Source organism: Rattus norvegicus, chromosome 3, assembly GCF_021556685.1.
Source record: "Rattus norvegicus strain SHRSP/BbbUtx chromosome 3, alternate assembly SHRSP_T2T, whole genome shotgun sequence".
NCBI classification, from domain to species: domain Eukaryota; kingdom Metazoa; phylum Chordata; class Mammalia; order Rodentia; family Muridae; genus Rattus; species Rattus norvegicus.
The window spans coordinates 112,813,325-112,838,108 of NC_141536.1; the positions used below are offsets into that span (position 1 = coordinate 112,813,325).

The 24,784-nt window shown below is 40.9% G+C and overlaps 1 protein-coding gene across 25 annotated transcripts in view; it reads left to right on the top strand.

Annotated features, from left to right (window-relative positions):
* Positions 1–26: 26 nt before the first annotated feature.
* The window catches only part of Galk2 (galactokinase 2), a 142,166-nt gene continuing 117,408 nt past the window's right edge, over positions 27–24,784 (top strand). For 6 of the 25 annotated variants that reach the window (XR_015682761.1, XR_015682760.1, XR_015682762.1 and 3 more), the window contains exon 1: positions 7,200–7,344. Coding sequence is in view for 12 of the 25 variants with exons in the window: in XM_087650942.1 (XP_087507068.1) it covers positions 7,292–7,344 (53 nt within the window). In the remaining 13 variants the exon portion in view is untranslated. 25 annotated transcript variants of the gene reach the window in all.

Consider the following 24,784-nt stretch of genomic DNA (forward strand, 5'->3'; position numbering starts at 1 on the left):
TACTACGGCGCCCAAAGGGAGCGCACAGTCGGCTCTTCCTGCGCGACAGTTGGTGTCTTAGCAACTAAGCGTAGCAACTGGGAAATCGGGCGCTGCGGGTCCTTCCTATCTGAGGGGCTTCGGAAACCTTCTAGCAGTATCCAGCGTCCTAGGTGAGGGAACTGCCTCCTTCCTTGCCTGGGACTCTGGAACCGTCTCTTTCTAATGAAACATGCCCGACCTATATGACAGGTAGCGTGCCTCTGCCATTGTTATCTATATGTTTTTATTCTACACCTTGCGGTGGGTATATTTACAGCAACACAATTGTCACGTAAAGTTATGTTTGTAGTTAGCAAAAACAGTTCTGTGGATATCCCAGTTTAGGTATGCACTAACCAATTGTTCAATTATTTAAGGAATCACAAACGTGCATTAACTGCTTTTAGGATGAAATGGAATTAACAGTTGCTGATAGTTTTTTTTTTTTTAAAGCATTGTTGCAGAAAACCAGTAGAGTTCAAAGTGAAGAAAAATGTGGAAATAAGGCAACCCCCAACCCCTTTTGGAGAAAGCCTCCAAATTCTGTACACAAATACTGTAAAGTTATAAAGTAGATATATCTTAGAATTTTGGCCTCGATTGTTACCTATACAGATGAGTTAAACATGCCCAAATCACCAAAGGTTCAAACAAACAAACAACTCCAAACAAACAAAACAAAACTACCCAACTTTTTCTTCATCTCATACAGTTGATGTCAAGCACAATTCAGCATTAACATTCACACCTTCGTGTTGAATCCTTACAGACCCAGCTTGGCTGTGCTCCATTGACTTCTGGAGTTGTGCCTGATGTCATTACCACCATTTTTTTCCTCTGAGTCATTTGGGAACGGGATAATCTTGCTTTTGTTTTTAAGTCAGGAATTGCTTGGTTCTGAAAATCTTGTCAGAAGACATATTAAGCCCAATGATTGTATTATTTTTATATTGAACACACCGTGAACACAATTTATAGCTATACATTCAGAATGTTAGATAAGTCTTCAGATAATTTTGAGGTGAATATCATTAGCATTGCTTTGTTGTTGTTTGTTTGTTTGTTTGTTTGTTGAGCTGGGGAAAGAACTTGGCCTTGTGTGTGTTAGGTAAATGCTCTATTGCTGGGCTTTCTTCTAGTCTAATTGTTTCTTAGGAAAATAATGCAAAAAGGAATTCCTCATAGCTTAAAGAAGTAATCATTCAAAGAAACATCTTTTTGGTCACAGGTTTTCTAACAATAATATCACCTTACTTATAATCACACAGTTTTACTATTAGCCTTTTCTACCAACACTTTATCGTGAGAAATTTTGAATTTAAATACATATTGAAAGGATAGTACCATCTTGGACACAAGTATACCAACTAACAGTTTTAATGTTGTGTATTTCCTGGGTCAACTGAAAGATGCATACAAAACATATGTGCAGCAATGTGTATTTCCTAAAATTGAAGACGTTTACTTATGCAAGCATAGCATAATCATTACATATGAGACAGACGATCCCCTGAAATCATTTAATTTCTAATCCATGTTCAAAATTCCTCTACTGGATACAAAAGTTTAGTTTTGGAATGGTTTTTAATGACATCATCTTAGAACTCAAAACTCCAAAAATACTGCACAAATCTGTACATGTGATTTTAAAACAAAGCAAAGCCCATAAGCGTGAAGACTGTTGCCATGACAGTTTATTGGGACAGATCAGACTTAGGTACTGGTGACAGTACCTAATAGTATTCACCCTTCTCAGACCTTAAGGTAATGTATCATAGCTACCCTATCCATGTTTATAATTTTTCCAAAGGACATAGAGAAGCATAAGGGGGTTGAGTTTTATTCATGCATAATTTCTTAAATACAAAATTATCAGGCTGTGATTATTTTCCATGCCAGTTGTTACATATATAAAATGGCATGCTGATTTACAGTGTATTTATTTTCATGATTTGCCTTACTCAGACAATGGGGAAAGATATGAATAATCTGGTACCTCAAAACATAAAGAAAATGGCAACTGAAATTTGAGCCTTTTATTTCTTTGGTGACAGTCAAATTTATTAAGCTTGTCTGACAATTTGATAAGCAATTATTAGAGTGTTTTTATGAGGTCAATTTTATTCAATAGTAAATAACAAAAATTTTCAACAGGTTGCTCTGGTTTAAAGTACATCTTATATTTAAAAATATTTTTATTAAAGATTTAAAATTTCGTTATTATTTTAAATTATGTGCATGTATCTGCATGTGAGTGTGCATGTGAGCTCAGATGCCTGCAGATGTTAGAGGTGTTGGGTCTCCTGGAAGTTGGAAGTTATAGGCAGGCAGTCTCTTGCCATGGGCACTGGGACCCAAACTCAGGTCCTCTTTAAGAGAAGCTTGTGCTCTTAAACACTGAACCATGTCTGTAGCCCCTTAAAATTTTTAAAAATTCTGTGTATGTTTAGCATGTGTATGGATGTGCTTGATATTTTTGTGGGGGGCATTTGTCTGGTGTTAGGGGGTAACTGTCAGTCTGTCTCCTTCCATCTTTACACGGTTTGCAGAAAACGAACTCTGGTGGTCAATCTTTTGAGGCAAGAGCCTTTACCTATTGATCATTGTAAAAGTATTTTTTAATTCACCTAATATAATTGTCATCTTTGAGGGACTCAGTCTGCTAACTTAGGCCTAGGCAGAAGCCTCTAGCTTCTGTGTAATCTTACCTAGGCCTAGAACTTCCTCCTCCGAGACTCGCTGCTGAATCAGCTCACCCCTCCTTTTCTTCCTGAGCTCTCGTTGGCTGGGTTAACTGAGTTGTTCTGGCTCAAACTCCTCTTCAAACTGATTCAACCTGAATTCTCTCGGACTGAGTTGCTCTGCTTGGCCTCAGTCTAACTCTAACAAATCTGTCCTGATCTCCTGGTTCCTTCTCTACACAGAGAAACTTCTCTCGTAACGAACTATAGAAATGATCCCTGAGGGCTGGAGAGACGGCTCAGCGGTTAGGAGCACCGACTGCTCTTCCAGAGGTCCTGAGTTCAACTCCCAGCACCCACATGGTGGCTCACAATCATCTGTAATGGGATCTGATGCCCTCTTCTGGTGTGTCTGAAGACAGCTACAGTGTACTTGTATATAATAAATGAATAAATAAATCTTAAAAAAAAATGATCCCTGAAAGTATAGTCTTTCCTTCTCATTCTCATTCTCTAGATTGTTCTGTCTTCACCTGTTGTATTCACCTTGGTTTCTCTCAACTTGTCTCTGTAAAACTCTCTGGTAAAACTTTTTCTTCTCTATCTCTTCCCTGCTCTCCTAAGTCATCTCTCCTTGTTGTCTCTTCTGTGAGTTGAGCATATCCTATCCCTCTCAATTAGAAGTCACTTCCAAACATGGCTGCTTCTTTCTACCAACTAACTTTACCTTCATTGTTTGGGATTAAAGGTGTGTACTAAAGTCTGTATTGCAGCCCGAGCAGTCATGTTGCTGAATGAAAATTCCTCACTGGCCCCAAATAGTTTAAAACAGCATTTACTGAAGTATAATTTAGTTGTGTTATTATAAGTTAGGCTGCACAAACTTATCAACTTGATAAATTTTGCCACATATTTATACCTGTGAAGTGATTTTCCTAAGAACTCAATGAGCTTATTATATTAAAGATGTTTCTTTATAGAATTTTTCTGAAATTCCTCCTCTTATGTTTTTTCAGGATACTACTATGATTTAAGCATCTTTATATGTAAATCGAAATAAACACAATGCATTCTCACTTATCTGACCTTTATCCATGTTCTCCCCTTGTGTCAGTTGGTTGTTTGAATTCCTTGCTTCGTGTTCTGTTTTTGGATATCCCATAATTATCTTTCTTTTAATGGGTATATATGAGGGGTTTCAACTCATGTTTAATATAAATAAAACGACTATGAACATTTATGTACAAGTTGTTGCATAAACATGTTTCATTTTTGAGTAATCATTTTGAGACTGGTTGCAAGATGGCCTGTCATCCATTCAATTTGATAACTGTATCCTTTAAGTGTGGGTAGGCTATGACTTGCTCCTAAGCAAAATGATGGGGAGAAGTTGATATACATAATTGCATATACATTATTAAACAGGGTCAAGTCTGTCTTAGTCTTAGACATTGTGTCCTTTGCTGTTCTCAAGAAGTAAAAGTGCTGATGTTTGTGTGGATGGTTATGCCTCATTGGCTGCTTCTTGTGTTTGTTTTCAAGATAGGGCTTCTCTGTGTAGCTCTAGCTGTCCTGGAATTTGCTCTGGAGATCAGGCTGCCTCTGCCTCCTGAGTCCTGGGGTTAAAAACATGCTCCACCACTGCCCAGCTTGTTAAGCTTCGTCATCAATTGGACAGAATCTGGAGTCCTAGAAGGCAAGCATCTGGGTATGCCTGTGAGTGGTTATTTACATTAGCTACCGTGTGCTCTGCAGTGTGTCCTTCCCCAGACGAGCCTCTTTAAAATAGAAAACCCACCTAAGGCACACTGCCTTTCAAGTAACATTAATTGTGAGATAATGAGTGTGTATTGTTACACACCACTACATTTATGATAATGATGTTATGAAGCAGTGAATACAAACATCTACGAGAGACAGTTGGATCACACTGGAGGTATATATATTCAACTTTGTAAGAAACTCTCAACTGGTTTTCCAGGTAGCTGCTTAGCCTGTCTATCTGCAGTGTGCAAGAGTCCTAGTTACCTCTTTATCTTGCTGCTGTTTAGTACGAGATGCCCTATTTCGGTTTAGCGACTCTGTCAAGAGCCCTGAGCATTCCAGTGGCTTTGCTTTGTACTTTCTTAAGGCAGCTGCTGTGCTTCTCTCTGTGTTGTATTTGACATTTAGCAGTCAGTTCTCCAGTGCATGGACTGACTATAGGTTTTTGAATATGATAGCAGGGACATAAGTTACCAAAATGTGGAGCTTGTTTTGTGAATCGTCCTCATTATGCTTTCTGGACAAATGCATGTGGATATGATATGGAACAGTTCCTCTGGCCAGGTGGCTTGATTGAGACTGGTATCAATGTGCTTGTTGGGGGCACCCATCTCCTTCATGGCAAATTCCCGGTTCTTTGAGTGCCCGAGGGGCATGCTTCTGGAAGCCCACTCTATGGATGCATTTGTTGATGTATTCTCAGGTCACTACCTTGTTGATGGCATGTCTCCTCTTGTCCCCATTCTTCTATGTTGGAGCCATTCTTCGGGGCCTAAGTTGGAAGGGTTTCATGTGTTTCTTTGGTGAAAAAAATCTAAAGGTTGTTTATCTTACTACACTTGCATAGTAAAGAATTCGTGTGTGTGTGTGTGTGTGTGTGTGTGTGTGTGTGCAAGTGTGTTGTATCTAAAAAAGGTTTGCCACACTTTAGGACACTGATTATTAATTTGTTTTAAAGGAGGGTATGGAGCCAGCTGGTAAGATATCTTATCAGACAGATGCTGCTGCCAAGCTTGATGACCTGGGTTTAATTCCTGGGACTCACATGGTGGAAGGAAAGAACTGACTCCCACAGGTTGTTCTATGACCTCTGTGCCCATGGCACAGCACACTAAATTAACAAGGTATTAATTTCCCTTGTGAAGGTAGCATAAATATCTCCTTTCTCCCATTCCAGATAAGAGGACTCTACAGAAGTACACTGTTCTAAACCTTATGTCCTTCCATCAGAAAGAGTTGAGAGACTTTTTTGTGCATGAATTTTATACAGAGAAAAGCTAGCTGAGAGCAGCAGTCAAAGAAGGACTTGTGAATTTATTCTCTCTGCACATGACTTCAGACATGATATGCTTTCTAGTCCGGCCCTGACTTTCCTGTGGAATTGTAAGCCAAATGAACTTCCTTCCCAGTGGGCAGGGCATTTGTCAGGGCATTTTGTCACAGCAAAGGAAAAGCAATGCATAAGCAGTATGAACTTCCCCTCAGTCATTCACTCAGCTGTGCCTGTTTAGTGAAAACTAGTGTGGCAGGCACGTGTCAGGTGCTGAGGACGGTGCTCCCGCCCTCACACTCTCGGGGGCACCAATTGGATGACAGTAAATACCCAAGAAAACAGATATGCAGGGCAACGTTTCTCAGTCCAGCACAGTAGCAGGGAGATGTGCTGGAGATGGAATGCTTTAATAGGCCTCTGGGGGTTTGCTTAGGCAACAGAAAAATGAGGGGCGAACTGGACACCGAATGGAAAATGAGAGCATGACTGTTCCTAGGTACTGTTGAGAGGGTTCATTATAGTTTCAATGGGAAAACAGCCAGAGACATCTAGAAGGGGAAGGGTTCAGACTAAACATGGCTCTCTCTCTCGCTCTCTCTTTCTCTTCCCCTCTCTCTCCCCCTCCCTCCCTCCCTCCCTTCCTCTTCCTCCTCCTCTTCCCTCTTCCTCCTCCTCCTCCACCTTCTTCTTCTTCTTCTTCTTCTTCTTCTTCTTCTTCTTCTTCTTCTTCTTCTTCTTCTCTCTCTCTCTCTCTCTCTCTCTCTCTCTCTCTCTTTGTGTGTGAGTGTGTGTGTGTGTGTGTGGGGTGGGTGTGGAGAGGAGAGAGGGAGCAAAGCAAAGAGAGTACCTGGGAGCCAAGAGACCAAGAGGGCACATAGCCAAATGTTAGGTTTTATAGAGATCGGAGGCTGGGGGAAATGGAAGCCTAGCCCCTCGCTGGAGGGTTTAGGGTAAGGAGAGGGGTGAGAAGTGCTGGGGAGAACCACAGATGCAGGGTGGGTCTTGTTACAGGTTTCTTTGAGACCTAACAGATGCTAAAGGTTTCTTCTCACCGTTAGTGGTGTTATCTGAAGGCCTACCTATGCTTGCGTTATGGAAGAAAGAGCAAAGATATTTACATCTATTTTATGTTTCTTGCTTTGGAAATAAATTTGAATAAGAAGCAACAGGTGAACAGTTCATGCTCTTTGGGACATATCTGCTGCACATTAAGGAAAAAAGTGTCAAAAAAAAAAAGCCCGAGAGGGATCGGAGAAATATATGAATGGGTCTTTAACTGGGGCTGTACTCAGCCACTTCAGGGCACAGAAAAACCTGGTCAATCAGTCTTGCTACGCCCGCTTGAACCGAGCAAGAGGTGGTGACTGCCGTAGACAGCTGTGCCTGGAGCCGGGGAGGAGGAGCAGGGGGCGGGACAGCCTAGAAGGGGGCCTCTTCTGCGGACCTGCAGGATTTCCGCTGAGATCCCGGAAGAAAGCTATTCCTGCCACTTTAATCTCGTGATCCTTAGCTGTGCTGCACTTCTGGAAACCGCATAGGGATCTAGCAAAATATGGCTGCGGAGGACCCCGCCACGCGACGAGTCCAAGTGGCAGAACACCCCAGGTGGGGAGAGGCGTGGCTTGGGATCCGGGAGCTGGAGAGCTAGAGAGGTGCTCAAGGAGCTCATTGCTTTGGGCAGCTTCTTTTGAGTCACTGTGTAGTCACTGTGTGTGTGTGTGTGTGTGTGTGTGTGTGTGTGTGTGTGTCTGTCTGTCTGTCTGTCTGTCTGTCTGTCTGTCTGTCTGTGTCTGTGTGTCCCTGGAGGCAGAAAGAACCCTTGGGATTTTAGACACCTATGTCTCAGACACCGCCCCAGGGGTTGTGTGTGTTTCACACGGAGGCCTTTGCCCTTTCTTGCCGAAGAATTCAGTAAAGATGCATAGCTCTACCTGGAACTGCTCGTTATCTTGCCTGTCAAGTGATAGTGCTTTTCCAAGTTTCGTCCTACCCAGTTATTTTTGAGTCTCTTTATCCGTAACAAATTCGAGCACCTCTCAACTAATTTATTGCCAGTTTCTAGTTACAGAGCTACCAATTCTTTTTTGATGTCTAGTGGAGGGTCTTTTTAAACTACAGATACTTTGTAGAAATACTTTGTTTTGGTTTCTGGAGCTGAAATCTCACCGAAGCGGTTCACTTGCTTTTCTGTTAGCTTCTGTTAGTTTCTGTGGCTTCTCTGAGGTTGATTGCTTTTGAGTGTAACTCTTTCTTGCTCCCTCTTCTGTTTCCGTTGATGAGACTGTACTTTCCTATGGCTTGATAACACTCCTTCCTGGGCAAGTCAGCAAACGATATGTCTTCAGTTGCCAGGGAAAACATACCTTACTCTAGAGACAGTGTGGATTATTTCCGACTGTCATGGAATGTGTTAAGATTCTCTGAGGTCGGTCGGCCATTGCACAGTGTGGGTTTTTTTTTTTTTTTTTACATATTCAGTGAATGAGAGACCACATACTTCACATGACTCCTGAGGAATCCGTTTCATGAAAAGAAACCCACCCCTTGGCAGTGTAGTCTTGTACAAAACACATCTATGAATAAACTTCAAATATGAATTTTTTTTTTGAGCCAGGGTCTTACTATGTAGTTCTGGCTGGCTTGAACTAGCCTGACTTCTTTTTTTTTTTTTTTAAAGATTTGTTCATTTATTATATATAACTACACTGTAGCTGTCTTCAGATACACCAGAAGAGGGCATTAGATCTCTTTACAGATGGTTGTGAGCCACCATGTGGTTGCTGGGAATTGAACTCAGGACCTCTGGAAGAGTAGTCGGGTGCTCTTAACCGTTGAGCCATCTCTCCAGCCCCTAGCCTGACTTCTTACTTGGAGAGATTTGCCTGCCTCTGCCTAGGGCTAAGATGTGTGCCACCACACCAGCTGATTTTGCATGATTTTTTTCCGTAAAAATCACTTCCCATAGTTATGCAGAAGGGAGGATGTAGCTAGTAAATATAGCTCAGTTTCTAAAAGAGGAGTTCAAGGCCAAATTCCTATAGTGCCCTTTCACGCCTTTCTTGGTCCTTAGAGTACTTACTCACACAGCAGCTCTTGAATGCTACTTCATCCACTTTAGCTCCAGGAAAGGCCATAGAGGTCATGTAAGCTGCTCTGCTGCTGCTTGCTTCCTGACTCACTGTCAGGAATTTGTTTTGAGACAGTGTCTCTACGGTCCAAGGATGACACCGAACTCTTGATCTTCCTGCCTACACCTCGGTCATACAATTCTGCTCATCTATTGTTTTGTAGCTGTTGTGCAGTTATTAGTGTCATGCAATGTTTTGCAGGAATATTTTAGAGAATCCTATTTTAGAAAAGGCTAGATTTCCTAAATCTAGATGGTATGCTCTACAAATCTATCAGGTGGTCACATGGTACAATTCCTTGCTACCCTGAGGGGAAACTGGATTCTTGTGGAACTCCTGATCTTTGTTCACGATACCACTTCAGTTTCACAGGAGACCAGGCAACCACATTTCCCTTCTACCTTTCTTTGCAGTGATGTGTCTTCTCCTTAGGATTAAGTTTTAAATTGTTAGGCTGGCAAGGCATGATGGTGTATGCCTGTAATTCCAGCAACTGGAGGGACAAGTAGCATAGACTGAAAGCCAGCTGGGCTCTTAGTTACTTTTCTTTTGCTGTGAAGAGAGACCATGGCCCAGACAACTTATTCAAGAAAGTTTATTTTGGAACTTCCAGTTTCAGAGGCTGGGTCCATGGTCATCGTGTGGGGAGCATGGCCCTGGAGCAGTGGCTGAGAGCTACTCTTATACATACCTGCTCTTCATCCATAAGCTCGGAGAGAGGGAGCTAACTGAAAATGGCTTAGGCTTTTCAAACCTCAGAGCCTGTTCCCAGGGTCCACACCTCCAATGAGGCCACACCTCCTGAACAGTTCCACCCACTCAGGATCAAGTATTCAAGCAGGAGCCTATGAGGACCATTCTCATTCAGACTACCACATTCCTCAAAACAAGGTAATGTCTGATGAGGTAGCTCCACTGTGGAGTGCTGGCCTCAGGCATGAAGCCCTGTGTTTGATTCCCAGAACTGTGCGAACCCCTCATAGTGTAATATTCTTATAACCCCAGCATTTGGGAGATAGAGACAGGAGAATCAGAAATTCAGGGGCATTCTTGGCTAGTCTGTGGAAGAATAGCCTGTGCTACATGAAATTATTCCTAAAGTAATCCAAAAAATGTGATAAAAGCTACTAGATCTCCCCCCCCCCCCATGCCCTTTTTACAGAGTTTCTCTGTGAGGCCTTGGCTCTCCTGGAACTTATTTTGTAGACCATGCTGGCATTTAACTCAGAGGTCAACCTGCCTCTGCCTCCTGGGATTAAAGATGTGTGCCACCACTCTTGACAGATTATTAGTTCTTGTAATAACTTTTTGATTTCACATGTCATACAATCCATCCATTTTTAACGGATGAACTGACTTCATGAGTGCTTCCATGCAAAGCCTGACCGTCTGAGACTAATACCAAGAACCCACTCAATGTAGAAGAAGAGAATTGACCCCTGAAAGTTTTCTGACCCTTCACAAATGTGCCATGGTATTTGTGTGCCCTTGCACATACATATCTCTCTGTCTCTGTCTCTGTCTGTCTCTCTCACACACACAATTTAAAAAGTCTGCGACAAAGTAGTTTTTAGTAATTTCAGAGTTGTGAAACCATCACCATAATTAAATTTAGATTTTCTTTACCCAAAAATACATATCACCCTTACATTTTTATTGTTCTCTAGCAACTACTAATCTTTTGTTCTATTGTTTCTTCTTCCTTCCTTCCTCCTTCCCTCCCTCCCTCCCTCCCTGCCTGCCTGCTTTCTTTCTTGCTTGCTTTCTTTCTTTCCTTCCTTCCTTCCTTTCTTCTTTCTTTCTTTCTTTTTTTCTTTCAGATTTGTTCATTTTGGACATTTCAAATAAATGCTATAGTTTTTTGTTTGTTTGTTTTTTGAGACAGCATCTTTCTATGTAGTCCTGGCTGTCCAGGAATTTGCTATATAGACCAGGCTGGCTGAACTTAATTTTTTTCTCTCTCTGTTCAATCAAACTTTGGAGTAGGTGAGACAATTACTCTAACACCAGTGCACAGCCCTAGACCCCTTCACAGAAAGTTATGAATTACTTCAAATCCTTATGGTATCAATGTACCCTGTATGATTGTTATCTACCACCTTTTTTCTTACAAAATGGTACATTTATATAAGGAAAAGAATGACAGAATAGCAAATATAATTCTTCTTTTACTACAACAAACAAATAGTTCTTTATTTGTATGGATATTTAAGAATATTTTTATTCCCTGAGAAGTTCACACATACATACAATACATTTTGACGATTTTCACCTACTCTTTCCTTTCAACTCCCCCCACATCCCTCCTTAACGCCCCCTCAGCTTTATTCTTCCTTTTCTTTGTTATAGACTACTGGTTTGTTGTGTTTACATAAGCTTGGGTATGCATGGTTTCCTGGACTGTGACTGACCTAGCAGGGGCCACACCCTCAAAACCAACTGACTCTCCCTCCCAGCAGCCATCAACTGTCTAGGTTCCTCAGGTAGGGATGAAAGACCATGATCCCTCCCCTCCTTGGTGGAATATATATTTTTTTAAAAGATTTATTTATAATATATCAGTACAGTGTATCTGAAGACAGCTACACCAGAAGAGGGCATCAGAACCCATTACAGATGGTTGTGAGCCACCATGTGGCTGCTGGGAATTGAACTCAGGACCTCTGGAAGAGCAGTCAGTGCTCTTAACCACTGAGCCATCTCTCCAGCCCCCAGAAACTCCTTGGTGGAATCTTGATTTCACATAGACAGCTGCAGCTGCTGTGAGTTCATGAATGTATCGGTCTGTTTTTCTTAATTTTCTTCTTCTTCTTTTTAAGAGCTCATCATATCTTGATATATTTTTGTTGATCTGCATTTTTGGATGGAAGCCATGAGTTTGACATAGATACAGCTCCTGCTTGAACTTTATTGTATCTTTTGCTGTGCAGATGTTACTTATGTAGTACAGGGCACTGTGGACAGTGATGAAGATTGCGGCTTTGTCTGGTGTTAATGGAAAAGCTTTTTAAACGCATTTCTTTGATGTTATCAGTGTTTGGCCTGCAGGTATATGTATGCTTGTAGAAGTCAGAAGAGGGCTTTGGATTCTCTGAACTGGAGTTACGGATGGTTGTGAGCTGCTATGTCGGTGCTGGCAGTTGAACCTGGTAGAACTTTAACTGCTGAGGCCTGGCTCAGCAGGACTTTAATAAGAATACTTCTGATAGTTTACCATCAAATGTGGTGTTTAATGTTTCTGATAAATACTTTTTATTAAATTTTATTAAATTAGCGTCTTGCACGGCACCCACGGGTGCTGGCACTATGAGGCCTAAGCATCGAGGAGAGAGCTTTCAGGCAGGCTCCATCTTAGGTCTTCTATGTCCTTACCAGGGCATGTGATATCTTCATAGGGCCTTACCCTGTGGCTATGGGGGGGGGGGGGATGAACAGCAGTTTCAGGAACCTGTGTTTAGAATTCTCAGGGCCTTCCTTGAGCACCAACTCCTATGGAGAGAGTCTCCCCTGGCTATGGAATTTTCACTGAATAAACCTGTGATTTCTGGGGCTAGTTTTACCACTCACACAGGGTAGTTTAAAAAGTAGATTTTTGTTATTATTACTAATGATGTAATCACATAATAGTGGGTTTCATTAGAATTCATTAGAGGCAGTGATAACAGTGCCTCTATTTAGTGTTTTATTGGATGAGTTTAATGATACACTTTGGTGTGGGTGCCAGCTCTGCTCTTCTTTAGAGAGAAAGTTGCCCTGACAGCACGTGCATCTGCATGATGATTCCATAAAGGGTTTTACTTGCTTCTGATCATGTTCATCCCCCACTACCCTATTTCCTCTCCTGTCCGCTCTTTATCACTGATCCCTTCCTCTTCTTCCTCCTCCTCTTCCTCCTCTTTGTCTTCTTTTTTTCTTCTTCCCCCTCTTCATCTTCTTCATCCCCCTCCTCTTCCTCTTTTCTTCCTCTTCCTTTTCTTTTCCCTCCTTCCTCTTCTTCATCCCCCTCCTCTTCCTCTTCCTCTTCTTCATCCCCCTCCTTTTCTTCCTCCCCTTCCTCTTCTTCCTCCTCTTTATCCTCTTCTTCATCATTTTCTTTTTCTTCCTTTTCCTCATCCTCCCTCTTTTTCTCTTCTTCCTCTTTTTCCCCTTCCTCTTCCTCTTTTTCTTTCTTCTTTCTTCTTCTCACTTCTACTCACCTGTTAATTTTTGTGTTGTTGCCTACTCTCACTAGAGTTGCTTCTTGGAACATGGGAGTCAGGTTGTTCACAGAAGCATGGGCATCTTACCATTGAAGAAAGTAACAATCATTAATCACTTCAGGTAAGGGTGGAGCCCCTACTTCCTCTAGGGCAGGGTATAGGACAGGCACAATCTTGGCAGATCTTAGGCAAGCAAGTATCCTTCTCTGTGAGGTGGGGCAGAGCAGGCACTTGGTACTGAGGTTTAAATCACCCAGTGAAGCACTTAAGTGACCACTGTCTCTATCACCTCTAATGAGTTCTCATTTACATTCTGCAGAATAGGAGTGATACTGAGCCCAAGAACTAGTTGACAATAATGTAACCATTATTAAACACAAGCTCCATGGTAATGCTGAGCTAGACACTAGGCATGCATTATCTCCTCTGATCCTCTCAGCAACTCTATGGGGCCCACAGTTGTTCCCTATTTAGAGATGAGATGAGGGAAGTTAATGAAATTCACAATATGGAGACAACATATTTAGTTCATTTCTGCCCTAATGTACCAGCCGCAGTTTTCTTCTTTGTGTGATTTATACGCATCTGAACTACACTTAAAAGCATCACTGTTTTGTCAGTTTTAATTTATATCATTTATTAATTTATCATTCCTTCTAAATAGGCATATTTAGCAGCCAGTATGCTCATTCTATCCTTGTTTTTTTTTTTTTTTTTTTTTTTTTTTGGTTCTTTTTTTTTTCGGAGCTGGGGACCGAACCCAGGGCCTTGCGCTTCCTAGGCAAGCGCTCTACCACTGAGCTAAATCCCCAACCCTCTATCCTTGTTTTTCATCCTCACATTTCATAGGTTTTTTTTTTTTAATATTTGGTGTGTGTGTGTGTGTGTGTGTGTGTGTGTGTGTGTGTGTGTTGGTGGAGGAGGCTTTATTTGGCTTATAGGTAAGAACCCATCATTGAGAGAAGCCAAGGCAGGAACTGAGACAGAATCACAGAGGAGTGCTGTTACTTTCTCCCCGCTCCCTCCCTTCTCCTCCCTCCTTCCTTTCCTGCTCCCCTGCTTTCTACTTAAATTATAGGTAAAATTTGATAGTCTGTGTCCTCCAGTTACAGTGAAGATCTACTTCTTGTGAAGTTTTATATGTTCTGCAAGATGTCTACAAAGAATCAGAGTTAGGTAGCCATCTTGTCTACATATAACTTCTGGTCCAGTAAATGTTTAGTTTTTTTTTTCTTTTAATTTTTGTTTTGTCCATGCTGGAGACCAAACCCAAGCCCTTTCACATATTGATTAGAGAACCTTCAAACACAGTACCTGCTTCTTGAGTAGATGTTAGGGGAGTCAGAGATCATTTCCTGCCAAGGTCTCTGTTGTAACCAGAGCTGCTGCTGAATTAGTGGGTCTGAGTGATCACATCCATAACAAAATAAGTGACCTTATTTGAACCAAACAATTGGCACAGGATGGATATAGGATTTAAACTTCCAAACATAGACTTTGAGAATTGGGACTGGAAGATATGAATGTATGAGAGAGATAGTAGAGGGCACTGGAGTTTCCAAGTCTTGTAGAGTTATATGTGGAGAAGTAAGGTATGGAGGCACAGAGGCAAAAGCCGGTGTAGAGCAGAGTGGGAACCCATGATGGTGTCTTTGGACGCACAAGAGAATGGGTCAGGAGACATCAAACACCAAAGACATCAGTGTAAACTGATTTTCTGCTTACTTCAGATTCCTAGGAGCATGCACGCACACTGTCTGATGCACTCCTACTCCTGCATGGATTTCCTGATATATGCTATTTTGAGATAGTCCACTCTTGTTTTTCAGATTGCTGAAGCTAAAAGAGATGTTCAACTCTAAGTTTGGGTCCACACCCAAGTTTTATGTTCGAGCCCCAGGAAGAGTGAACATAATAGGTATTCTGAATTTCCTCTTTGAATTTCCCCCACTCCCCTGGTGGTGTGGATTTTCCAGGCTTTCTAGATGTATTCGTATTTGCTTTTGTTTCTTGTCATTTTCTATGTTTTAGTGTTAAGTAGCAGATTTTAGCAATTTTGTGTACAATCTGTCTTCATAAATGTATAATGCTAGATACAGTTTTATATTGTATACCAACTTATTCTTTTGTGGTTAAAATATCATAAATATTTTCTTATGTTTTTAAAGAGGTTATAATTATTGTTTTAATAGCCTATTAAGATGGTATTTTGTAATTTACTTAACCATTTTCTCCTTTTTTTCATTTGTTTTATTAGATATTTTTTATTTACATTTCAAATGTTATTCCCTTTCCCGGTTTCCCATCCATAAACTCCCTATCCAACTCCCTTCTTCTATGAGGGTGTTTTCCCTCCCCAACTAACCCCACTTCCTGCCTTGACATTCCCTTACACTGGGGAGTCCAGCCTTGTCAGGGCCAAGAGCTTCTCCTTCCATTGGTTCCCAACAAGGCCATCCTCTGCTACATAAGCAGCTGGAGCCATGGGTCTGTCCATGTGTACTCTTTGGGTAGTGGTTTAGTCTCTGGGAGTTCTGGTTGGTTGGTATTGTTCCTTTAATCCTTTCTCTAACTCCTCCTATGGGGACCCCATTCTCAATTCAATGGTTTACTGCTAGCATTTGCCTCTGTATTTGTCATGTTCTGGCTGAGCCTCTCAGGAAACAGCTATATCAGGCTCCTGTCAGCATGCACTTCTTGGCTTCACCAATATTGTCTGGGTTTGGTGGCTGCATATATATGGGCTGGATCCCCAGGTGGGGCAGGCTCTGAATGGCCATTCCTTCAGTCTCTGCTCGAAACTTTGTCTCCATATCTCCTCCTATGAATATTTTTATTCCCCTTTTTAAAAAGGACTGAAGCATCTGCACTTCGGTCATATTTATTCTTGAGCTTCATGTAATCTGTGGATCGTATCTTGGGTAATTCGAGCTTTTGGGCTAATATCTACTTATCAGTGAGTGCATACCATGTGTTTTTGTTTGTTTGTTTGATTTTTTGTTTTTTTGTGATTGGGTTACCTCACTCAGGATGACATTTCCTAGTTCCATCCATTTGCCTATGAATTTCACGAAGTCTTTGATAGCTGAATAGTACTCCATTGTGTAGATGTACCACATTTTCAGTATCCAGTTCTCTGTTGAAGGGCATCTGGGTTCTTTCCAGGTTCTGGCTATTAGAAAAAAGACTGCTATGAACATAGTGGAGCATGTGTCCTTGTTATATGTTGGAGCATCATTTGGATATATGTTCAGGAATGGTATAGCCGGGTCCTCAAGTATTACTATATCCAATTTTCTGAGAAATCTCCAGACTGATTTGCAGAGTGGTTGTACCAGTCTGCAATCCCACCAACAATAGAGGAGTGTTCCTCTTTCTCCACATCCTCATCAGCATCTGTTGTCACCTGAGTTTTTGATCTTAGCCATTCTGATTGGCATGAGGTGGAATCTCAGGGTTGTTTTGATTTGCAGTGCCCTGATGACTAAGGATGTTGACCATTTCTTTAGTTACTTCTCAGACATTCAATATTCTTCAGCTGTGAATTCTTCATTTATCTCTGTGCCCCATTTCTAATAGGGTTATTTGGCTCTCTGTAGTCTAACTTCTTGAGTTCTTTGTATATTTTGGATATTAGCCCTCTATCAGATGTAGGATTGGTAAAGATTTTTCCCCAATCTGTTGATTGCCATTTTGTCCTAAAGACAGTGTCCTTTGCCTTACAGAAGCTTTGCAATTTTATGAGGTCCCATTTGTGGATTCTTAATCTTAGAGCATAAGGGAAAATTTCCCCAGTGCCCATGTGTTCCAGGCTCTTCCCCACTTTTTCTTCTATTAGTTTGAGTGTATCTGGTTTGATGTGGAGGTCCTTGATCCACTTGGACTTAAGCTTTGTACAGAGCAACAAGAATGGATCGATTTGCATTTTTCTACATGCTGATCTCCAATTGAACCAGCACCATTTGTTGAAAATACTGTCTTTTTTCCATTGGGTGGTTTTGGCTCCTTTGTCAAAGATCAAGTGACCATAGGTGTGGGGGTTCATTTCTGTGTCTTCAGTTCTATTCCATTGATCTACCTGCCTGTCTCTGTACCAATGCCATACAGTTTTTATCACTATTGCTCTGTAATACTGCTTGAGGTCAGGGATGGTGATTCCCCCAAAAGTTCTTTTATTGTTGAGTATAGTTTTCATTATCTTGGGTTCTTTGTTATCCCAAATGAATTTGCAAATTGCTCTTTCTAATCCTATGAAGAATTGAGTTGGAATTTCAATGGGGATTGCATTGAATTTGTAGATTGCTTTTGGTAAAATGGCCATCTTTACTATATTAATCCTGCCAATCCATGAACATGGGAGATATTTCCATCTTCTGAGATCTTCTTCAATTTCTTTCTTCAGAGACTTGAAGTTCTTGTCATACAGATCTTTCACTTGCTTGGTTAGAGTCACACCAAGGTATTTTTAATGTTATTTGTGACTATTGTGAAGGGTGTCATTTCCCTTCTTTCTTTCTCAGCCTGTTTATCCTTTGAGTAGAGGAAGGCTACTGATTTGTTTGAGTTAATTTTATATCTAGCCACTTTGCTGAAGTTGTTTATCAGGCTTGGTAGTTTTCTGGTGGGACTTTTGGGGTCACTTAAGCATACTATCATATCTGCAAATAGTAATATTTTGACTTCTTTCTTTTCAATTTGTATGCCTTTGACCTTTTGTTGTTTGATTGTTCTGGCTAGGACTTCAAGTACTATATTGAATAAGTAGGGAGAGAGTGGGCAACCTTGTCTAGTTGCTGATTTTAGTAGAATTGCTTCACTTTTTCTCTCCATTTAGTTTGATGTTGGCTATTTGTTTGCTGTATATTGCTTTTACTATGTTTAGGTATGGGCCTTGAATTCCTGTTCTTTCCAGGACTTTTATCCTGAAGGGGTGTTGAATTTTGTCAAATGCTTTCTCAACATCTAATGAAATGATCATGTGGTTTTTTCTTTGAGTTTGTTTACATAGTGAATTATATTTCCATATATTGATCCATCCCTACATTCCTGGGATGAAGCCTACTTGATCATGATGGATGATCGTTTTGATGTGTTCTTGGATTTGGTTTGCGAGAATTTTATTATTTTTCCATCAATATTCATAAAGGAAATTGGTTTGAAGTTCCCTTTCTTTGTAGGGTTTTTGTGTGGTTTAAGTATAAGCATAATTGTGGCTTCATAGAAGAAATTGGGTAGTGCTCCTTTTGTTTCTATATTGTGGAATAGTTTGGACAGCATTGGTATTAGGTCCTCTATGAAGGTCTGATAGAATTCTGCAGTAAACCCATCTAGTCATGGGCTTTTTTTTGGTTAGGAGACCTAATAACTGCTTCTATTTCTTTAGGAGTTATGGAGTTGTTTATATGGTTTATCTGATCCTAATTTAACTTTGTTACCTGGTATCTGTCTAGAAAATTGTCCATTTCATACATAATTTCCAGTTTCGTTGAATATAGGCTTTTGTAGTAGAATCTGATGATTGTTTTTTTTAATTTCCTCAGATTCTGTTGTTATATCTCCTATTTCACTTCTGATTTTGTTAATTTGGATACTCTCTCTGCCCTCTAGCTAGTCTGGCTAAGGGTTTATCTATCTTGTTGATTTTCTCAAAGAACCAGCTCCTGATTTTGTTGATTCTTTGTATAGTTCTCTTTGTTTCTACTTGGTTGATTTCAGTCCTAAGTTTGATTATTTCCTGCCTTCTATTCCTCTTGGGTGTGTTTGCTTATTTTTGTTCTAGAGCTTTCAGGTGTGCTCTCAAGCTGCTGACATATGCGCTCTCCTGTTTCTTTCTGCAGGCACTCAGAGCTATGAGTTTTCCCTTTAGCACAGCTTTCATTGTGTCCCATAAGTTTGGGTATGTTGTATCTTCATTGTCATTAAATCCTCAAAAGTCTTTAATTTTTTTCTTTATTTCTTCCTTGACTAAGTTGTCATTGAGTAGAGCGTTGTTCAACTTCCACGTATATGTGGGCTTTCTGTCATTATTGTTGTTATTGAAGACCAACCTTAGTCTGATCTTAGGTGATCTGATAGGATGCATGGGATTATTTCAGTCTTCTTGTATCTGTTGAGGCCTGTTTTGTGACCAATTATATGGTCAATTTTGGAGAAAGTACCATGAGGTGCTGAGAACAAGGTATATTCTTTTGTTTTAGGATGAGATGTTCTATAAATATCTGTTAAATCCATTTGGTTCATAACTTCTGTTAGTTTCTCTACATCTTTGTTTACTTTCTGTTTCCATGATCTGTCCATTGATGAGAGTGGGGTGTTGAAATCTTCCACTATTATTGTGTGAGGTGCAATGTGTTCTTTGAACTTTAGTAAGGTTTCTTTTATGAATGTAGGTGCCCTTGCATTTGGAGCATAGCTATTCAGGATTTGAGAGTTCATTTCAGTGTATTTTTCCTTTGATGAATATGAAGTGTCCTTCCCTATTGTTTTTGATAGCTTTTGGTTGAAAGTTAATTTCATTTGATGTTTGAATGGCTACTCCAACTTGTTTCTTGGGATCATTTGCTTGGAAAATTGTTTTCCAGTATTTTACTCTGTGGTAGTGTCTGTCTTTGTCTCTGAGGTGTGTTTCCTGTATGTAGCAAAATGCTGGGTTCTCTTTATGTATCCAGTCTGTTAGTCTATGTCTTTCTATTAGGGAATTGAGTCCATTGATGTTGAGAGATAGTAAAGATTAGTGATTGTTGTTTCTTGTTATTTTTGTTGTTAGAGGTGAAATTATGTTTCTGTGTTTCTCTTCTTTTGGGTTTGTTGCAAGAAGATTACTTTCTTGGTTTTTCTAGGGTGTAGTTTCCCTCCTGTGTTGGAGTTTTCCATCCATTATCCTTTGTAGGGCTGGATTTGTGGAAACATATTCTGTAAACTTGGTTTTGTCATGAATATCTTGGTTTCTACATTTATGTTAATTGAGAGTTTTGCTGAATATAGTAGCCTGGGCTGGGTTCTCTTAGGATCTGTAGGACATCTGTCCAGGATCTTCTGGCTTTCATAGTCTCTGGTGAGAAGTCTGATGTAATTCTGATAGGTCTGCCTTTATATGTTACTTGACCTTTTTCCCTACTTGCTTTTAATATTCTTTTTTTGTTTTGTGTATTTGGTGTTTTGACTATAATGTATGGGAGGACTTTCTTTTCTGGCCCAATCTATTTGGAGTTCTGTAGGCTTCTTGTATGATTATGGTAATCTCTTTCTTTAGGTCAGTACGTTTTCTTCTATAATTTTGTTGAAGATATTTACTGGCCCTTTAAGTTGGGAGTCTTCACTCTCTTCTTTTTTTTTTTTTTTTGGTTCTTTTTTTCGGAGCTGGGGACCGAACCCAGGGCCTTGCGCTCTTCACTCACTTCTATACCTATTATCCTTAGGTTTGCTCTTCTCATTGTGTCCTGGATTTTCGGATATTTTGGGTTAGGAGCTTTTTGCGTTTTATATTTTCTTTGATGCTTGTGTCAATGTTTTCTATGATATCTTTCTGCCCCTGAGATTCTCTCTTCTATTTCTTGTATTCTGTTGGTGATGCATGGGTCTATGACTCCTGATCTCTTTCCTAGGTTTTCTATCTCCAGGGTTGTCTCCCTTTGTGATTTCTTTTTTTTTTTTCTTTTTTTTTTTTATTAACTTGAGTATTTCTTTTTTTTTTTTTTTTTTTTGCTGTTCAAGAACAGTTTTTAATATTAATGGTAACAACTCTCAAATTAAAAGATGCAGACTACTGACATACTGAGTTGCAACATGGAATACACCTTTCTGTTGCTCTCAACTTGAGTATTTCTTATATACATTTCAAGTGTTATTCCCTTTCCCGGTTTCCGGGCAAACATCCCCCTCCCCCCTCCCCTTCCTTATGGGTGTTCCCCTCCCAACCCTCCCCCCATTGCCGCCCTCCCCCCCATAGTCTAGTTCACTGGGGGTTCAGTCTTAGCAGGACCCAGGGCTTCCCCTTCCACTGGTGCTCTTACTAGGATATTCATTGCTACCTATGGGGTCAGAGTCCAGGGTCAGTCCATGTATAGTCTTTAGGTAGTGGCTTAGTCCCTGGAAGCTCTGGTTGCTTGGCATTATTGTACATATGGGGTCTCGAGCCCCTTCAAGCTCTTCCAGTTCTTTCTCTGATTCCTTCAACGGGGGACCTATTCTCAGTTCAGTGGTTTGCTGCTGGCATTCGCCTCTGTATTTGCTGTATTCTGGCTGTGTCTCTCAGGAGCAATCTACATCCGGCTCCTGTCGGTCTGCACTTCTTTGCTTCATCCATCTTGTCTAATTGGGTGGCTCTATATGTATGGGCCACATGTGGGGCAGGCTCTGAATGGGTGTTCCTTCAGTCTCTGTTTTAATCTTTGCCTCTCCCTTCCCTGCCAAGGGTATTCTTTTTCCTCATTTAAAGAAGGAGTGAAGCATTCACATTTTGATCATCTGTCTTGAGTTTCGTTTGTTCTAGGGATCTAGGGTAATTCAAGCATTTGGGCTAATAGCCACTTATCAATGAGTGCATACCATGTATGTCTTTCTGTGGTTAGCTCACTCAGGATGATATTTTCCAGTTCCAACCATTTGCCTACGAATTTCATAAACTCGTTGTTTTTTTTTTTCCTAGTTTTCTTTTTTCTTTTTTTCTTTTTTCTTTTTTTTTTTATTAACTTGAGTATTTCTTATATACATTTCAAGTGTTATTCCCTTTCCCGGTTTCCGGGCAAACATGCCCCTCCCCCCTCCCCTTCCTTATGGGTGTCCCCCTTCCAACCCTCCCCCCATTGCCGCCCTCCCCCCATAGTCTAGTTCACTGGGGGTTCAGTCTTAGCAGGACCCAGGGCTTCCCCTTCCACTGGTGCTCTTACTAGGATATTCATTGCTACCTATGGGGTCAGAGTCCAGGGTCAGTCCATGTATAGTATTTAGGTAATGGCTTAGTCCCTGGAAGCTCTGGTTGCTTGACATCGTTGTACTTTTGGGGTCTCGAGCCCCTTCAAGCTCTTCCAGTTGTTTCTCTGATTCCTTCAACGGGGGACCTATTCTCAGTTCAGTGGTTTGCTGCTGGCATTCGCCTCTGTATTTGCTGTATTCTGGCTGTGTCTCTCAGGAGCGATCTACATCCGGCTCCTGTCAGTCTGCACTTCTTTGCTTCATCCATCTTGTCCAATTGGGTGGCTGTATATGTATGGGCCACCTGTGGGGCAGGCTCTGAATGGGTGTTCCTTCAGTCTCTGTTTTAATCTTTGCCTCTCCCTTCCCAGCCAAGGGTATTCTTTTTCCTCATTTAAAGAAGGAGTGAAGAATTCACATTTTGATCATCCGTCTTGAGTTTTGTTTGTTCTAGGGATCTAGGGTAATTCAAGCATTTGGGCTAATAGCCACTTATCAATGAGTGCATACCATGTATGTCTTTCTGTGATTGGGTTAGCTCACTCAGGATGATATTTTCCAGTTCCAGCCATTTGCCTACGAATTTCATAAAGTCGTTGTTTTTGATAGCTGAGTAATATTCCATTGTGTAGATGTACCACATTTTCTGTATCCATTCCTCTGTTGAAGGGCATCTGGGTTCTTTCCAGCTTCTGGCTATTATAAATAAGGCTGCGATGAACATAGTGGAGCACGTGTCTCTTTTATATGTTGAGGCATCTTTTGGGTATATGCCCAAGAGAGGTATAGCTGGATCCTCAGGCAGTTCAATGTCCAATTTTCTGAGGAACCTCCAGACTGATTTCCAGAATGGTTTTACCAGTCTGCAATCCCACCAACAATGGAGGAGTGTTCCTCTTTCTCCACATCCTCGCCAGCATCTGCTGTCACCTGAGTTTTTTTTTTTTTCATCTTTATTAACTTGAGTATTTCTTACTTACATTTCCATTGTTTTTTTTTTTTTTTCTCATTCAATAATGTATTTGGCATGAATGTGGAAAGACTCAACTTCTATCTCCAGAAGTCGTCAAAATTTTTTTGTTTCATGTTGCTTCATTTGGGCATTTTTTTTAATTTTATTTAATTTTATTTTTTTTTATTATTAACTTGAGTATTTCTTATATACATTTCGAGTGTTATTCCCTTTCCCAGTTTCCGGGCAAACATCCCCCTCCCCCCTCCCCTTTCTTATCTGTGTTCCCCTCCCCACCCTCCCCCCATTGTCCCCCTCCCCCCAACAGTCTAGTTCACTGGGGGTTCAGTCTTAGCAGGACCCAGGGCTTCCCCTTCCACTGGTGTTCTTACTAGGATATTAATTGCTACCTATGAGGTCAGAGTCCAGGGTCAGTCCATGTATAGTCTTTAGGTAGTGGCTTAGTCCCTGGAAGCTCTGGTTGCTTGGCATTGTTGTACATATGGGGTCTCGAGCCCCTTCAAGCTCTTCCAGTTCTTTCTCTGATTCCTTCAACGGGGGTCCTATTCTCAGTTCAGTGGTTTGCTGCTGGTATTCGCCTCTGTATTTGCTGTATTCTGGCTGTGTCTCTCAGGAGCGATCTACATCCGGCTCCTGTCGGTCTGCACTTCTTTGCTTCATCCATCTTGTCTAATTGGATGGCTGTATATGCATGGGCCACATGTGGGGCAGGCTCTGAATGGGTGTTCCTTCAGTCTCTGTTTTAATCTTTGCCTCTCTCTTCCCTGCCAAGGGTATTCTTGTTCCCCTTTTAAAGAAGGAGTGAACCATTCACATTTTGATCATCTGTCTTGAGTTTCATTTGTTCTAGGCATTTAGGGTAATTCAAGCATTTGGGCTAATAGCCACTTATCAGTGAGTGCATACCATGTATGTCTTTCTGTGTTTGGGTTAGCTCACTCAGGATGATATTTTCCAGTTCCAGCCATTTGCCTACGAATTTCATAAAGTCGTTGTTTTTGATAGCTGAGTAATATTCCATTGTGTAGATATACCACATTTTCTGTATCCATTCCTCTGTTGAAGGGCATCTGGGTTCTTTCCAGCGTCTGGCTATTATAAATAAGGCTGCAATGAACATAGTGGAGCACGTGTCTTTTTTATATGTTGGGGCATCTTTTGGGTATATGCCCAAGAGAGGTATAGCTGGATCCTCAGGCAGTTCAATGTCCAATTTTCTGAGGATCCTCCAGACTGATTTCCAGAATGGTTGTACCAGTTTGCAATCCCACCAACAATGGAGGAGTGTTCCTCTTTCTCCGCATCCTCGCCAGCATCTGTTTTTGATCTTAGCCATTCTCACTGGTGTGAGGTGAAATCTCAGGGTTGTTTTGATTTGCATTTCCCTTATGACTAAAGATGTTGAACATTTCTTTAGGTGTTTCTCCGCCATTCGGCATTCCTCAGCTGTGACTTCTTTGTTTAGCTCTGAGCCCCATTTTTTAATAGGGTTATTTGTTTCCCTGTGGTCTAACTTCTTGAGTTCTTTGTATATTTTGGATATAAGGCCTCTATCTGTTGTAGGATTGGTAAAGATCTTTTCCCAATCTGTTGGTTGCCGTTTTGTCCTAACCACAGTGTCCTTTGCCTTACAGAAGCTTTGCAGTTTTATGAGATCCCATTTGTCAATTCTTGATCTTAGAGCGTAAGCCATTGGTGTTTTGTTCAGGAAATTTTTTCCAGTGCCCATGTGTTCCAGATGCTTCCCTAGTTTTTCTTCTATTAGTTTGAGTGTGTCTGGTTTGATGTGGAGGTCCTTGATCCACTTGGACTTAAGCTTTGTACAGGGTGAT